This window comes from Sarcophilus harrisii, chromosome 5 (assembly GCF_902635505.1).
Source record: "Sarcophilus harrisii chromosome 5, mSarHar1.11, whole genome shotgun sequence".
In the NCBI taxonomy this organism is placed as follows: Eukaryota; Metazoa; Chordata; class Mammalia; order Dasyuromorphia; family Dasyuridae; genus Sarcophilus; species Sarcophilus harrisii.
The window spans coordinates 134,089,193-134,107,914 of NC_045430.1; the positions used below are offsets into that span (position 1 = coordinate 134,089,193).

The window sequence follows — 18,722 nt, forward strand, 5'->3', positions numbered from 1 at the left end:
TCCAAATTCAACTTTCTTTTCAATGTACCATGATATCATGAAGATGAAATTGACATGTTATTGAGGCTGTGTTATCTCTTTCCTCCCATTCAGTCTATGTTCTTTTACTTCATAGGTGTTGCATACACATCAGAATGTTTTCCCTGCAAGCCAGGAACATTCAGTGACAAGCCAGGTTTGTCCAACTGCCAGATTTGCCCTAGAAACACCTATTCTGAGAAAGGAGCTAAAGAGTGCATAAAATGCAAAGAAGATACCCAGTTTGCAGGTAGGGATATTTTTTATAAGGAATTATGTTTTCTTTCTTAAAACAATTTTTATGTCATATAAATGAAGCACAGAATATCAGAATTGAAAGGGTATGAAAAAGTCTTGGCTAAATTATAAAGTCAGAACAATTTGAGTTTTCACTTTTTAATGCTTTTTGTCCTCGGTTTCTCCTTTGGTACAATGCCTTTTCCTACAATACCTTGGGAGGCTACTGTTCTCTATTGCCTCCTTGAAATGGAGAGCTCCAAGTTTCTGGGTGGAATAAATGTGACTGGAGCCAAGTAAATACAGTGCTCTTAGAAAAGGTTTGTCACGATACTAAAACAGCCAATTTGTAATTAAAGATGCTTGAGTAATGCTGGACTTTAGAAAAAGAAACTCCAATGTTCTATCACTGTAAAAGAACTAAGAGAAATACAGTATCCTTTTATCTTAGACTCTAATTCAATCTCACTTGCTGATTCAATTACTTATGTTTTTTTTTTTTTTTCCTGGCTTCCAAAAGGAAGTGCTCCATTTCTGAAATTTATGTTTTTGCATTGCAGATGAAGGATCCAGTCAATGTATGGAGCGCCCTCCTTGTACACAAAAAGACTACTTTCAGATTCATACACCATGTGATGATGAAGGAAAGGTACAGTTATTGTGAGGACTTCCACAATCCATCAATTTAAGCTTCCTGGTACTTACCAGGGAATTAAGAATCACTTACTCTATAATAGGATCCCAGATCTATAACTGGCTCTGGAGGACATCTGATCCAATTTTTTTATTTTTACAGAGGAGGAAACTGAGACCCAAGGAAGTTAATGGAATTGCCCAAGATCATAGTAGTAGTAAGCATTAGAAGTTTGCTTTGAACTTTAATATTCAATTTCCAAAGTCAGTGAAAAGAAGATGAATTTAAGCAATATACATTAAAGAGCTTTTTTTTTTTTCTTTTTGAAATAGTCATTTCTAAACCTGTTAACTCCAAATTTTATACTTTTAAATCACAGGGAACTAATGTCTCACAGCAATTGAATTTTTTTGTACCATAGTGGGTTTCATCAGTTAAAAACCATGCAGCTGTTGGGTAATGCAATTTTTGGCAAATAGCAGTATAATTGCATTAGCAACTGCAAAATAATCAGCATAAAACTCTACTTTGCCAGAGGGAGAATGTGTCTATAGACTTTTAAAGTTTCTCTGCGATTCTTTTAATTAAAGAATCCATAGACACTTCATGAATAAAGCAAAATTAGATGAGAAATTTGCCTTTTTCATGCTATTTTTGTATTTGGGGAATAAATTAATTGCTTCTAAGTTTGTTGGATGGTGAATACTGGGCATAGTAACTTTCTTTTATATACTAGATCTTGCTTCACATTTATACTTTAATAATAATTATTATAGCTTAATTTGTTGTTTTCAGAGAATTAATTTTTTTTGAGTTTGACAGTAAAACCAAATTGATATGGACAATAATACAGTAAAACCTCATGAATCTAGAATAACTAGAATAATCTAAAATAACTCAAAAATGACTTAAATATTTAAATTTAGAATTAGTTAAATATCTAATATGTTTTAAAAGTGACATATTAGTTTATCATTTTCAAATACAGTAATTCAAATCAATAATTGCTTATAAAACATTATCAAGAGAAATTTCTGCTTTAGTTAGAAGATTATTTGTGTTTAGCTTGTATCATAGAACCATAGATTTAGAAATGGAAGCAACTTTAGATTGTTGAGCCCAATGCCCTCATTTTGCAAATGAGGAAACTGATGTAAAGAGAGAATAACTTGGTTAAGGTCACTCAGTTTGTAACCATCTAAAATGGGATATGAAACTGAGTCTTCCCAGAGCTATATCCACTGAAACATACAGTAAGATGGATGAAAAAAAAGTTTTTCTCAGGTTAAGCATATGTGTTGTAAGTTTTTAATAGCCAGTAAAATAAATTTATCTTAGAATGATTATTAATTAATACTAGTATTTCCAAATCAATAAGATTCTACTAATATCAAAACTATTTGAGTTTTTATTGTATTACAAAAAAGGATACACAAAAGGTCAAAATCATGAAGTTTTATGGTAAGATAGTTATTATACAAATTAATAATTGACCTGTACCTAAATGTAAATGCATTTTAAATACATTGAATATGTTATTCTTCTTAATTTTCTATTATTCTATTATCATTTGAGTATGGAATCATCTAGGGAAGGTGGAATGTCATTTGTGAATGTGATTATAAAAAAAGGAAGAACTTTTGTTAGGTCCATGACCTTTTTAATTTTATCTGCAACATTAATGTAAGTATAAAGTTTACAGCTCTTGCAATATTACTCATAAATAAAAATATACAATGCAAGGGTCAGTAGATGTGTGTTGAAACTTAATATTTTTATAGTAGAGAACCTTTGAAATTGTACATGAGAAGGTAGCAAATAGGTGAACATTTATAATGTCCTTTTATTGAATTTAGGCACACTATTTATGAACTACTATTTCTTGAAACAAGTATTTCCAATGTTGTTTATAGCTCATCATAAGCCAAGTAATACTCATTCACACATTTCTGCTTTCCAGGTTAAGTGTTATTAAATTTATGAGGAGGCCAAAGAGTTAAATAGTGGACAATCAATTAAAAAATATAATAACTTTCAACATGAAGAGATCTCCTAGAAAGACTTCTGTATTTGGAATCAAAATTCCTTTTTTGGGGTTTTGGTCCTGCTTCTGCCACTTAATTAATAGTCCTTGGATTTCTGAATAGTCTGTTGCTTCATTTTTAAAATGAAGACTTGGACTAACTGCCCTTTAAAATCCCTTCTAGTTTTGAATACTTTCAACCGAAATGTATTTTTTATTTGTTTCAAAGTTAGCAGTGAGATCTTTTAATTGTTCAATCCAATGACCATTTCTTCTTTCCCTCTTTTTGATCTCTCTATGCCATTTGACAGTTAACTAGTCCTTTCCGGATAATCTCTCTTCTTTACATTTTTGTGACACTGCAGTTATCCCTTTCACATTGTGACTTTATTTATTGTGGTTTCCACATACTGAGGATCAGCATAAGAAATTAAATGGGAATCTTTTGGGAGTTTTGTGGAAATTGCAGATGATATGTAAAGGCCAGCAGATGAAACAGAAAACGTTTAGAAACTCAGAAATGCATAAAATATATGTATATTATTATGTAATATCAACATATTTTATCATTCAATGCAATAATAATATAGACTTATTCTCTGTTACAAAGGGAGGGTCAAAAATTTTTTAGATCAAGGGGGCTTCTCACCCCTAACTTCTGAGATGTGGAATGGGAATTGTACTCTTTCCTGGTTTTCTATTGCCCTTTTTATTCCTTTTCAGCTCTTTTGTTAGACAGTGATGTATATCTCTTACCCTCTTACTCTTGATGTTCCCTAGGGGTCTTTCTTGGGTCTTCTATTCTTTTTTTATACCCTCTCCTGATGATTTCATTGATTCCTAATGTGTTCAACTATCATAATTATACAGATAATGCCCAGATCTATGTATGTATTTCTAATCTCTATCCTGAGTATTAGTGTCATATCACCAACTGCTTTTTAGGTATCTCTAGCTTAATGTCCCAAAGGCATCTCAAACTTAAGGTGGCCAGAATACAATTCATGATCCTTTACTATAGTAATTCCCTTTTAGTGGTTTACAAGCTCCTTTGGGGTTCATGACAATGATGAAATGAGTCTGTGCTAAAAATTCTTATCAATGTAAGTAGTAAATAATTGCCCAAATGTCATTACAGATATATTTTTAATATATCCATACCCAATGCCTATCAGAATGTTAACACATTTTTTTAAATTGGAAGGTTATGATAATTCATGAAGTAAAAATCACTGGGAACCACTTCATAACTGTCCTTCTTCCGCACAACCATTTCTGATGAGGGTCCTATCATCTTTTTAGTCATTCAGCTTCTAAACATGGAATCATGGCTTCTTTACTATGTACCTTATCTAATCCTTAGTATAGTTTTCGTTGATTCCTATTTCCAACCCAACTAATCCCTTTTCTCCATTTAGATGGTCACAATTCTAGTGGATTATAGCAGTAAGCTACTTATTGTGCACTTAATTTCCAGACTTTTTCTCTAAAATCTATCTTTCTTACAATTATCTAAGTAATCATCTTAAAGTAGGAGCCATAGAATCTCAGAATTTCATATCAAGAAGGGTCATTAGTTCTGTTCAACTAATTCCTATAAAAGAATTTTCTTTGCACTGTATCTGGTAAGCTTTTTCTGGAAGATCTCAAGTGAGGACAAATACATCTCTCAAAACAGCCCATTTCAATTTTGTACAATTCTAGTTTTTAAGAGGGGGGTGGTACAGTAGATAGAGCACTGGGCCTAAAGTCAAGAATACTCTTATTTGTGAGTTCAAATTCAGCCTCAGACGATCACTATGTGACCCTGGGCAAGTCATTTAACTCTGTCTGCCTCAATTTCCTCATCTATAAACTGAGCTGGAGAAGGAAATACTAAGCTACTTCAGTATCTTTGCCAACAGAACCACAAATGGGGTCAAGAAAAGTCAGATACAACTGAAATAATTGGACGATAATAACAATTATTGAAAAGTTTTTCCTCATGTGAGGTCTAAATTGGCCTCTGCAATTTTTGTGCATTACTTCTAATCCAGACCTCTGGGGCCAATTGCTAGTTGTGCACCTCTCTTTCTTAGGATAACTGTTCTTGATAAATTATCAAACCTGACCATAGCCATTAGTGGCTTCCTGGCATCTAGGACACAATACAAATTCCTCAGACCCTTAAAAACCCTTCACAATCTGGTCCTTGCCTAATTTCCCAGACTTATTTTGCCTTACTCTTTCACATATTCTCTTTTCCTTAAACTAGACTGCTTGCTCTTTCCTGAAGTTTGGTATGTCATTTCCTTCCTCTGTGCTTTGGAAAAGTTTGTTTTCCATGCTAAGCATCCACTTCCTTTTTACCTCTACCCTCTAGAATCCGTAGCTGCCTTTGAGCCTTAGCTCATGTATTATTTCTTAAGGAAGAAAGATATGTTCTCTTCTCGGTTCAAGTTGTGTCATCAAGAAGGCTCCTCAGTAGCCATCTGTCCAACCATGTTTAAGAAGGAATTTTCTCTATGATATATCTGATAAACTTTGGCAGTTTGGTGAGTCTATGGATCCCTCCTTAGAATAATGTTTTTGAATGAATAAACAAAATTACATAGAATTACAAAGGAAACTGTTGAAATACAGTAATCAAAATACTTAAAAAAAAGTTCACAGACTGATTAAGATTTCCTGTTAGTTAATAGTATTCCCTCCTTCCTCAGATTATCATGCTTTTAATTATCTACTTAAATGTTGTATCTTCACAGTAGGATGTAATCTTCTTGAAAGCAGGGAATATTTTTCATTTCAACTTTGTTTTCTAGCACCTTGCACAGTGCCTTGAACATAGATGGCTCTTAAATAGGCTCATTAAATTATATTGAATTTTGTCTGTCTAAATGGATTTAAGGCAATTATTTCTGATGTCTACGCCAGCACAATTATTTGCCCTAATCTAATTTTTTTACAAAGAAATTTGATTCCTATGTAGTAGGTGGGATGACTTATACATGGATGGTTATGTGACATTTCCCTTGTGGTTTAGCTAATTTGTGGTTCTAGAAAGAGATTCTAATACTTATAGCTATTTATATGTCTATAGTCCTTGCCATGTTTTCTTCTGCCTTCCTTTATGGCCTCATTCTAAACATCTAAGGAAAGTTGATTTTAGAACAGAAGTAACCATTTAATTCTTTGTGATAAATGTCTTTCAGGCATGAAACAAAGGTTGTTGGATTTTGTGCATATTAAAAAAATCATAAAATCTTAGTTGTTTGAGGATTTAGCAATCCCTAATTTTTGATGGGGAATTTTTCATGGCTATTAGAATTAATTCAGTTTGATTCAACATATATTTGCTGATGTAATACTATATATAATTAAAATTCTGTCCAGATTGCATGTCACCATCATTATTATGTTGTCACAACAATTTTGTTAAAAGTTTACTAAATCCATAGAAAAGCAGTATGATAATGGTCCAGGTTTGAATCCAGGAAGATTGGAATCAAGTTTCACTTGCAGTAGATACATAAGTTGTATCACCTGGGTCATCTCATTCAATCTCTCAGTGCTTTAGGCCAAGTCTTCTTAAACTTTTTCTACTCATGACCCATTTTCACCTGAGAAATTTTTAATGTGACTTTGGGTATATAGGTATATAAAATAGGCATACAAATCAAACATTTACTAATGATATCATAATTTCATGGTCCCTACATTCAGGCACAAGACTCCATATGGTGTTGAGAACCACAGTTTAAGAAGTTGGATTCTAGGCCATTCTCTAAAACTGGAAGTTGCAGAGAAGACACTAACCTGTATTGGAAGAGTTTCTTCATCCCAAAGTCTTCATAACAATTAAATTGAAGATCCTATTCCAGTTTCAGTCCTTATGTACTTAGTAGTAATTAATCACTGTCCATTTTGTAATAGCATACTAGGTAATTTGGGTCTGTCAAGAAATCTGTAGCCTAAATGAGAGAAACAGGATAAATTATAAGATAATATTATCAATAGGAATAAATACAGGGGCTACTACAAATAAGTTGAGTACCCAAAGTCTAGATTCCCTATAACAGGTAACCTCTATTAAGGGAACCAGTAAAATTAAGATATACCATATGCTGTTAATAAGAGTCAACATAAAAAAATCAGAAATTTACAAAGCAGATTAATATAGGGGTAATTTTTTGCTATTGAAGGATCTATCACGATTCCTTCTAATAGTGATCTATTATTATTATTGAAATTATTATTATTATTATTGAAATGGTGTCTCTCAAGTATATATAATCACATACACAGCTATAATTTTAGTAGAATTTCCAATATTCCAAAAAGAGAAGGTGACAATATGCAGTAGGAGAAAGAGCTCTGTACTTGCATAAGAAGAACAGGTTTTTATTTCCAGTTTTGCTTACCACTTCTATAAGCTTGTATGTACCTTCTTTAAACATTAGGTTCCTCTCCTATAAAATATGAAAGAGGTAGTATGATCTTTAAGACTATTTCTAACTAAAAATCTATGGCTACAATGAACCAGCATACATTCACTGGGAATTATTTATGCCAAACTAACCTCATTTTCTTTTTTGTTATTAATTTGGCAATTCATCTATAAACATATGAAGTATTTTAGTTTAACAGCATCCTCTTGATAGAGGCAGCCTGTTGTAGTGATCCAGACTTAGAGTGTTCAAACTTCTAATCTCAGCTCTGCTGCTAACTAGCTGAATTCACTTAACCGTCTGGGTCTTAGTTTTTCCATCTGCAAAATGAAAACGTTAGATTAGAAGCTATCTAAGATCCCATGTGGCTGATTCCATTGTTGCATAGAAAGGTGGTATGGTAGAGATTTAGCTTCGAATCCAGGAAGATGTCATAGCAAGTCCCATTTCCAGTAGGTATTGGTTGTTTAACCTCAATCAATTCATGTGTTGTATTCTGCATTTTATCGATATCAAAGAAGGGCTATATAGATATCTGTCTTCTTTGAATACATTTGTGTTTCTTAGGATCTTAAAAATGTTTTTCTTTCTTATCATGAGCATAAATATCAACACATGAATATTTTAATACAGTCAATCATTCTGTAAGCAATTATTAAATACTTATGATATGTCAAACACAGTGCTAAGTACTGGAAATACAAAGGTAAAACCAGACCCTGCCCTCTAGGAGTTTCTAGACTTGTACTGAGAAACTATAAGCTTCTCAACATAAGGACTGTTGTGTGTGAGGAAAAGTAAGTAGAATCATTGTAGATGGGTTGATAGGAGACAATTCATTAAATATATATATATATATAATGCACACATATAAACATATATGTACATACATACATACATATATGCATGTATATATGTGAAATTGAATTATCCCATTGCTTTTATTTTTCTAAAAAGTATATATTAAATTTAACATGATAGTAGTAAAATTGCTCTGCTTAGTATCTCCAATATAGTTTCTTTTTCACCTTTGAATCTATTTTACCTGTAACCAATGTCATTTCATTTGATTAAATCTCCTGTTTTTTGTAGAGAGTTGAAAGCCCTTTCTTTCTAGCTAGAGGTGCTAACTGATTCTCTTGACATTTCAGCAAAGCAAGACTTATCCATTATTTTATAGATGGTAACACTGAGATAGACTAATGTGATAAATGGTTAAAGTGAACTGCTTAGAGACCAAAATGTGCAAGCTGAAAGAGCTGAGGTTAAGAAAGAAAAATGCCATTTATAATTGTGTTGAGCAAGGTGTCTTTTTCTAAATAAACTTGTTGAAATAAGGTGACATTTTTATCTTCCTAAAGGGATTCTTAAGGGAAAAGTTAGTGTAATCTACAAAGACTTTCTGTTACTGAGTTTCTGTCATTGGAAATAACTTTTCAGAGTAACCATTGAAATTCTGATTTACCAACCCACCTTCTAGAATTGTTAGAATTACTATTTGAAGGAGATGGGATTATTAAATCAGATTATTAAATCACTTTAAGGAAAGGAAGCTTTAAATTCTCTTACAGCTATAATTTTGATTATTTTCCTCTTTTTGGTTAGTCCATTCTCTTTGGTGCATTTGGGATATATTTACTGGGGATCCTTTAAATGGAACTATGTTCTTCAAAGGTTGTCTGTTCTTATGTTAGTATTTTTTTTTTAAATTGAATGACTATCAGATTGAAGAAAAAATGTTGACTCAGATTATCTTATGAAAGGTAAGCTTGGTAAATGAATTAATAATATATTTGGTTTATTTAAATACATACATGTAAATGACTTTTTTTTATGCTCTCTGATAAAGAATGAAAGAAAAGCTCTCCATCTCCAAATGCCTTTAAGTGAAAGAAATGTTTTTGCTATCTCTCCTTTCTTGTTTGTGTACTTAATAGTAGATATTACAGAGACTGTGATTAATTTTCAACTGTTATGAACTAATAGAATAACAATGTAATGCTTGGTATAACATTTGATGCATTTTCTTAAAGAAAGTTTTCTTGAAATGATCTGGGGAAATGATAAAGGAAAACTGAGGCACCTGAAGCATAGTTTATAGACTAATATTCTTCACTGACACCTAATTTCCCCCCGCTCCTCCTTTCTTCCATGTTGTTTTCTGATTATGGGGCAGCCTTGTATCACGATCCACAGTCTGTCAGTTATTTGAACATGTCTTTGCTGAGAACATTTAGCTGTGTAGGATTTTAATGAAATGGAAACCTGATATGTGCTTTCTATTTCACCTTACAGACACAGATAACGTACAAGTGGATAGAGCCCAAGATCTGCCAGGAGGACCGTGCAGATGCCGTTAGGCTTCCCCCTTCTGGAGAGAAGAGAGATTGTCCCCCATGCAACCCTGGTTTTTATAACAATGGCTCCTCTTCTTGTACTCCTTGCCCACCTGGAACATTTTCAGATGGAACGCAGGGTAGGAATTTGATTTTCCCCAGAAGGCAGTATTTACAGAAAATTTTTAAAGAGAGAACCATCTGTAGCTAATGCAAGGGTTCTAAATGTTCTTGTGTCACAAATCTCTTCAGCGGTCTGTATAAAACGACCCTTTTCTTAGAATAATGTTTTAAAAAACAAAATAGAACAAATAAGATTATAAATGAAATGAATTATATATAAATTAATTATATGTAAACATAAATTATATAATAATAAATTTTCTCTCTGTTTCCATCTCCCTCCTTCTCTGTCCCCCCGTTTATGTCCTTCTCTCCCTGTCCCTCTCTCTGTCCTCACCTCTGTCCCTCTCTTCTTGTGCCTCTCTCCCTGTCCCTCTCTCTGTCTCCCTCTCTTTGTGTCCCCCTCTGTATCCCTCTCTCTCTCTGTCCCCCCTTTCTCAGTCCTCCACTCTCTGTCTCCTCTCTGCCTCTGTTTCTCTCTGTCTCTGTCCCTCTCTCTTTCTTTCTGTCCTCCTTCTCTCTTTCTGTCCCTCTCTCTTTCTCTTTCCCTTTCTTTTTGTCCCTCTTTCTTTGTATCCCTCTATCTCTGCCCCTCTTTTTCTCTCTCTCTGCTCCCCCTCTCTGTATCCCTTCTCTCTCTCTTTCTATCTCCCATTTCTCTGTTCCTCTCTTTGTCCCTCTCTCTTTGTATTCTTCTATCTCTGCCCCCTTCTTTCTGCCCCATCTCTCTCTGCCCTCCGTATCTCCCTTTATGTGTCCTTTTATCTCTCTGTCCCTCTTTCTGTGTGTGTCCTTCTCTGTGTGTCCCTCTCTCTCTCCCTCTCTTTCTTTGTCCCTCCCCCTCTCTCTGTCCCTCTTTCTATCTCCTTCTTTCTCTATCCCTCTTTTTGTGTCTGTCTCTCATCTGTCTGTCTCTGCCTCTGTCTCTCTCCATCTCTGTCTCTGTCTTTATGTCTCTCTCTCTGTGTCTGTCTCTGACACACACACACACACACACACACTCTCTCTCTCTCTTTCTCTCTCTCTCTCTCGGTTCAAAACCTCTGGCTCTAAAGAAAGGTTTTCTCTTTGCTTCTAGTTCCTTGCACTTAGCAGTCACCTAATAATTGATCATTTAATTGAATCAGCTGAATGATGTGTTTACATCAAAGTCCTTTCAAATCAAAATAATTCTTACATCAGTACTAACTTGGAAGATAACTATCGATTTGTCAGAAATTAAAGCTTGTGAATATTCAGTCTTAAGTTATGGCATCACTTTAGTCTACCATGGATAAAGACATGTCACTGAATGTGTTAGGTGTTTAATAGAATTTTGTATGGAGATTTTGGCAGTGGCACAAACTTTTGTTTTCAGATACTCACAGGAAAACTTCCCTAATTTTATTGTTAAACCCTTCCTTAATTGTGAGATGATGGTAGCAATAATGCTGAAATGGCTAAAAGAGTATGTGATTGCCTTTATGATTGAGCTTTATGTTTGTATGAAGGGGAATTAATCTATGGAAATTAAGTAAATATGTTTTCTAAAGTCACTCAATGGTCTTTTCCCTTTTTATATTGAATAAATCTATGTATTTTTTCCTTTTGATATTTTCAATGGATTTTCTTTTCCAGATTTTTTTTGGGAAATGTTATTGACTCTAAAAGAATCAAGAAGTTCTAGAAGCTTCATTCACTCTTTTTAATTTGTCCTTGAACCCAAATTAAAATGTCTTCAGTGATGCTGTTGAAAGAGAGTGGGGGAATTTTCAATAAGATACACAGTTGGTATTATTGTCTTCCTCTATTCTCTCTATTCCTCTGTCTCCCCTAGAATGCAAGCCATGCCCAGCAGGAACAGAGCCTGCTTTAGGTTTTGAATATAAATGGTGGAACATCCTGCCTGCCAATATGAAAACCTCCTGCTTCAATGTTGGGAACTCAAAATGTGATGGAATGAATGGTGAGTCCAAATTGCAAGCTTCTTAGTATAGTCAGGAATCACAGACAGCTGTTTTCTGGCTCATCTTTGTATGAACAAACTAAATGGTGTTGAGTGGGAAATTAAAATGGACTTTTTTTTTATTTAATAGCCTTTTATTTACAGGATATATACATGGGTAACTATACAGCATTAACAATTGCCAAACCTCTTCTTCCAATTTTTCACCTCTTACCCCCCCCCCCCCCCTAGATGGCAGGATGACCAGTAGATGTTAAATATATTAAAATATAACTTAGATACACAATAAGTATACATGACTAAAACGTTATTTTGCTGTACAAAAGAATCAGACTCTGAAATATTGTTCAATTAGCTTGTGAAGGAAATCAAAATGCATGTGTGCATAAATATAGGGATTAGAATTCAATGTAATGGTTTTAGTCATCTCCCAGAGTTCTTTTTCTGGGCATAGCTAGTTCAGTTCATTACTGCTCCATTAGAAATGATTTGGTTGATCTCGTTGCTGAGGATGGCCTGGTCCATCAGAACTGGTCATCATATAGTATTGTTGTTGAAGTATATAATGATCTCCTGGTCCTGCTCATTTCACTCAGCATCAGTTCGTGTAAGTCTCTCCAGGCCTTTCTGAAATCATCCTGTTGGTCATTTCTTACAGAACAGTAATATTAAAATGGACTTTTTTTTTTATTAGGCAGTTGGGATTAAATGACCTGCAAAGGGTCACACAACTAATAAGTGTTAAATTGCCTGAAGCCAAATTTGAACTCAGGTCCTCCTGATTTAAGGACTGGTGCTCTATCTACTGCGCTATGTAGCTGGCCCTTAAAATGGTCATATTGTTATTTTCTTTTACTTCAAATCTGGATGTTATAATCAAAGGACTATGGTGGTTTTTCCTTATCATGATAACAAATTGCTTCACTTTCTCATAAATGTGATATGTTTGATTGGGTAATTGAGTATTTAAGAGATAGGTGATAGAGTGGAAGAATATTGAACTTGAAATGCAAATAGAAAACCTGATTTTGAATCACAGTTCTGACATTTATTAAAAACAAAATTAGTATTTAATAATTTTAAGAATCTAAGCAATAGATTTATAACAATTTTAGCAACAAAAGAATAGAATAATAAATCTAACATTTTATTATTAGTATTGATAATTTATCAATAACTATTAAAAATTACAGACATTTATAGATAGCTTTAAAATTTACAAAGTACTTTACATCCTGTATGTCTTTTGTTTCTCACAGTTCTTCTGTAAGAGGCAGTGTGATATAGTGGGTAGATAACTGGTCCTGGAACAGGGAACATTTGAATTCAAATATTGTATTTAACATGTACTGGCTATGTGACCTAAGGCAAGTCTGTCTTCAAGTGTTTGAGAATGATCATTTTTAGGACCATGAATTTCAGAGAAGATCATTGCATCATATATCTGCATTGATATAGACAGAGGGAATTTCCCTACCTGAGAGTTTTCTATGTCAGTAAAGTTACACAATTAAACCCTATCTCAATATCTCTATATCTCTAGACATGATTTCCATTCTGTTGATTAAAGAAGTTGTAGCTCTGCTTTGCTTTGTTTTTCAGTTGTTTTAGGAGTGTCTGATTTTCTGATCTATTTTCTTTTTGGCAAAGATAATTGCCATTTCTTTCTCTAATGAATTAAGACAAACAGGGTTAAGTGATTTGCCCAATATCTGTAATTAGATTTGAACCAGGTCTTCCCAACTCTAGGCTCAACATTCTTTATGCTGTGTCACCTCACTGCTCTTTGGGGTTCTCTGTTACCTATGAAATTACATCCAGGTTTCTTGGTCTCCTTTATCTATCAAGAACTCTCTTTTATCTCATTCCAATATTTATATCCAGTTTTGTTTCACACTATTCTTCCTTCAGATACTCTATATTCTGATCTCTCAATGTCAGAAAACAAAACAGAACAAAGAAAAGTAAAATACCCAATATTCCTTAAGTGCACATTGAGCTTTCTTCCATGCAGGATGTGTTCCATATTTTTTGCTAATTACTTGTTTTTCAAGGTCCCCTTAAATGACTCCTCCTCCATTTGCCATCCACAGTTCTCCCAGCCAGAAATTATTTCTCCCTGGAGTGTCCCCTAAACCTTTAAAACTAAAGATATAGTCTGTATCTTCCCATTTACACAGTGATATAGGTATCAAAGGTGGTATCCCCATTTTATTGATGATAAATGATAAACTCAGATATGTTTTGACTTAGGCATGATCACTCAGTAAAGAAATAGGAATTTTTCCTTATTTCAAATCCAGGATTTTACTTATTACACTATGTTTCTAAGTTATAGAAATTCAGAATTGGAAAAGACCTTTGTGGCTGTCTAGTCTAAACCATCCATGGAACAGTATTTCAGTTTAAAGCACTCAACAAGTAGTCATCTACTGCTTTAAGACCTCTGTTGGGGAGAACCTCTTTCCCCTGAGACAACCCACTGGACAGCTCTAATTGTTAAGTTTTTTTCCTGCTCTCAAGACTGAAGTCTATCTTTGCAATATCACCCCATGACTCTTGATTTAGTACTCTAGGAATAACTCTTCAAATACTTGAATATCTATAGCTATTATGCTCTTTCTGAGAACTTTTTTATCTGGTCTAGACATCTCTACTTTCTTCAACAGTTCCTCATATGACATTAATCTATGGCTTTTCACAATTTTGTTTATTCTCCTTTGAATTGTTCTCCATCTTACCAATGCCCTTTTAAAATGGTTGCTATTCAGAACTGCAGATGTGATCTGACTAGATTCACTTCCTCATTTTTGAAAGTTTTGCCTCTCTTAATGCAGCCCAATATTGTTCTAAATTTTTTAGCTGCCCAGCACAGTATCTGGCACATAGTAGGTGCTTAATAAATGTTTATTCAATGGATGAATATATTTAATCATTTATAAAATGAAGGCAATAATTATATTCACAGGACTTCCCTCAGAGGGGTCTGTGAGGACCAAATAAGACAGTATATTTCAAATGCTTTATAAAGTATTACATAAGCATAAACCATTATGATAAGAGTGGATATATAGAGCTTATTTTTAAATAAGGAAGATGTGGGTTTAAATTTTATCTCTGATACATATTCTTCATGTAATCTTGGATAAATTGCTTAACTTTGCATTTTTCTAGGTGTGTCTCAAATTATAAATTACACAGAAGATATCAGCATCAGTTTTCTTATCTGAAAATATGAGAGTTGGATTTAGGAACCTTTGTGATCCCTCCCAGCTATACACTGTGTTACCTTTATTGTAGAGGGAGCTTCCATACTCAGGATTTTTCTATACCAATCCCAAAAGAAAACAACAACAACAAAAAAAAAAGCCTAGAGCTTGAAAATATTTATTTAAAAACTTGGAGAGGACTTAAGTCCTTCTAGTAGCTCTGGATCCTTCTCTAATGTGGAGTTAGGAGGGGAGAGGAGCAGCTCACATTCTAGCTCATCTCTCTATTGTAGGAAGCAGAAATAAAGTGAAAGAAGCAGTAGCTGTTGAGAAAACTAATTTTTCTTGAGCTCTTAGATGACCAGGCTTGTACTAAGATCTGTATTTTAATGGAGCTTGGTATAAAATTAAATAGGAACATTGGCTGAGCAATGTTCCTTTGTTGTATACATACCCAACTATCTTTGCCTGTTATCCTATTTTAAATAATTATGTTTTTGTCTTCTTCTCAATTCTTCTTCCTATCAACTTTGAGCAACTTGAACAGATCATCAGTGGCTCAATTTGACTTTTTATGTCTTACTTTATTTTGTCAGCCAAATAAGAAACACACCTCCATGAGGAGGATATTCTCTCTCTCTCTCTTCCCCTCCCTTTTCTCTCTTTATCAACATATTTCCCTCCCTCCCAAAACCATTGGAGGAGAACATTAAATATGTAGATTTCTACATATTTTTTGATAGGTGGTTTTATTTTTTTAAATGTACATTTATTTGAGGAGAAGAAGCAGAAAGATAAGATGGACAGAGTGGTGATAGTGGGAGAAAACAAACTTGCATGCTATCTCAGCTCTGCCATGAACTGCTTTGTGACCTTGCATAGTTCATTTTTTCTCCTTAATTTATACAGTTCACTTTATTTCACTGGGCCTCGGTTTCCTAATGTGCAAAATGAAGTTGGACTAAATGATTCCCAGAGCTAAGGTCCACTTATCTCTATTATTCCATGATGAATCCATGATAAACCTGTTGATTTAAGGAAAAGAACTTTGCATTCAGACATAATGTATGTGAGTGTGTGTCCCTCTCTGCCTCAGAGTCTCTCCATTTCTCTTTATCTCTCTGCTTCATCTTGTCTATTGCTCTGTTTTGTCTTTCTAACTCTATTATATCTCTGGTTCTCTCTCCTTCCTCTTCTTGTCCCTCCCTCCTTTCTCTTCTCTTGCTCTTCCTCTTCTCCTTTCTTCCCCTTCTTTCCTCTTTTTCCTTTCTCTTCTACCCTCTGCCTTACCCCTCTTCCTTATTCCTCCATTTTCCTGTTCTTCTTCTCCCTCCTCCTCTTCCCTCATCTTCCTCTTTCTTCTCTCCCTCTCTTTTCTTTCCTCCTGCCCCTCTCTCTTTCTCTTTCCTTCTTCGTACTTTCCTTCTACACTTCCTCCCTCCCTTTCACACTTTCTCCCTTCTCCCTCTCCTTCCCCTCCTTTTTCCTCTTCTTTTCTCCTGTCTTCTTTTCCCTGCTCTTGGTAGTCTGACATAACTAAAGAAACACTGGATTTAGTCATCAAGAAATAAAATCAATCTTGACTTCCACATTTATTTGCTGTGTGTTTTTGGCACAACTTAGTTAATATCTTTGAGCTTCCATTTTCTTGTCTGTAAACTATTGTTACTAGTATTTATACCTAATACAATTATTGTGAGGAAAAGGCTAAATCTGAAGTTCAATATATGTGTGGCAACTAAGTGGAGATCTATTGGTTATACACAGGTGACCCCACCTTCTCTCTCCTCACCCCCCACTGTTAGGGAGCCAGACTCCAGCCAATATACCAGCTTTGGCACATGTCTTTCCAGCCCTTTATTTATATCTGAGCTGAACATCTCCATCCCCCTTTTTCCTCTAGATAGCTTTAAATTTCCCCTCAATACTGTCGATTTAGAGTGAGATTTCCAGTGTAGTATATTAGAATTTGGAAAGGAAATATGTTTTATTTTAGAAAATGTAGACTTTATGGAGGTATAGAATTATTAGCTTTCTCATTAAAGTTTTTTTCGAAGCTGTTTTCTCATAGGGAATTTTGCAAAGAAACATCTTGCTGGTATCTGACCAGCACTTTTAACACTGTATTTAATTTACATTTGAGATTACTGAGAAGCACCTCCTCTTAGGGAGTTGTTAACTTTGAGTCTCATGATTGCTGATGATCTTTTTAACTTCATTTAAAACCATTGGAGGAGAACATTAAATATGTAGATTTCTACATATTTTTTGATAGGAGGTTTTATTTTTTTAAATGCACATTTATTTGAGGAGAAGAAGCAGAAAGATAAGATGGACAGAGTGGAGATAGTGGGAGAAAACAAACTTGCATGCTATCTCAGCTCTGCCATGAACTGCTTTGTGACCTTGCATAGTTCATTTTTTCTCCTTAATTTATACAGTTCATTTTATTTCACTGGGCCTCAGTTTCCTAATGTGCAAAATGAGGTTGGACTAAATGATTCCCAGAGCTAAGGTCCACTTATCTCTATTATTCATGATGAATTCATGATAAACCTGTTGATATAGCGAAAAGAACTTTGCATTCAGACATAAAGACTTCACTTTAAATCCAAGCTCTATCACTTAACTCATTACTTAACTAATCTCAGATAGTTCAATAAAACTCTGAGAATCTTTGTTTCTTCACCTGTAAAATACAGATAATAATATTATCTATGAGGGACAGCTAGGTGGTACAGTGGATGGAATACTGGTAATTGTGTGACTCTAGGTCAATCAATCGATTCTCATCTGTAAAATCAGGATAATAACATCTACCTTTCAGGATTGCTGTGAATATCAAAAAGAATAATATTTGTAAAACTTCTAGTGTAATACCTGACACATAGCATTTAACAAATGCTTGTTAAATTTTAAAAAAATGTTTTAAAAATCTACCTCATTGGGTTGTTCTAAGGAAAATATTTAGTAAACTACAAAATAATACATGAATTGGTCCTTCTCTTCTTATGTTGTTTGAAGGTTTGTAATTGAGATGCGGAATGGCATCAGTTTAGAAAATTGGGGGGAAATGTCTCTCCATTTATGACAATTTACTTAAGTTTGGCAGCTAATACTCTTAGAGAGTTTTATAGGTTCATAAATAGCATATGTCAGTGTGATAGGTCTTAAACTAAGATATTCCTCACTACAAGGCTCAATATCTATCTACTGTATCATTCTATATTTCATTCTTCATAGTAAAAATATACATTTGGTTTTTATATTTACAGGTTGGGAGGTAGCTGGAGACCATATCCAGAGTGGGGCAGGAGGCTCGGATAATGATTATCTGATCTTAAACTTGCATATTCCAGGATTTAAGTAAGGAAAATCACTGATTCACTGCCCTTAAGAATTTTTGTATCTTTCTTCCTATAGGAGTACTTGAAAGAGAAATTATTTATGTTTATCAAATATTATAATTATATACCTATATATATGTATATCTCATATAATAATTAAAATTATCAAAAAAGTATCAACCATAAGATAATTATTTACAAACTGTTTTATAGGATTCATCATGATCAGAAATTATTTTAATTGTTAGTCTTGTCCATCATTATTTAATTTTAGGAAATAATAGCTCGAATATTAGAACTGAAATGCTATAGTAACAAGGATTTGTCAATGCTGTAGAAAGAGAGAATGAATTATTGGTTAAAGCTAACTACAAGAATATTTATCTTTTCTCAACTATGCCCTTAAATTATGATGGCAGCTTG

General features: G+C 33.9%; 1 protein-coding gene across 2 annotated transcripts in view; it reads left to right on the plus strand.

Moving 5' to 3' along the window:
• The window catches only part of KIAA1324L (KIAA1324 like), a 200,001-nt gene that overhangs the window by 132,359 nt on the left and 48,920 nt on the right, over nucleotides 1-18,722 (plus strand). For both annotated transcript variants that reach the window (XM_012550892.3, XM_031938631.1), the window contains exons 7-11: nucleotides 116-268; nucleotides 816-904; nucleotides 9,635-9,815; nucleotides 11,615-11,743; nucleotides 18,228-18,318. In XM_012550892.3, the coding sequence (XP_012406346.2) occupies nucleotides 116-268; nucleotides 816-904; nucleotides 9,635-9,815; nucleotides 11,615-11,743; nucleotides 18,228-18,318 (643 nt within the window). The remainder of the gene's footprint in view (nucleotides 1-115; nucleotides 269-815; nucleotides 905-9,634; nucleotides 9,816-11,614; nucleotides 11,744-18,227; nucleotides 18,319-18,722) is intronic.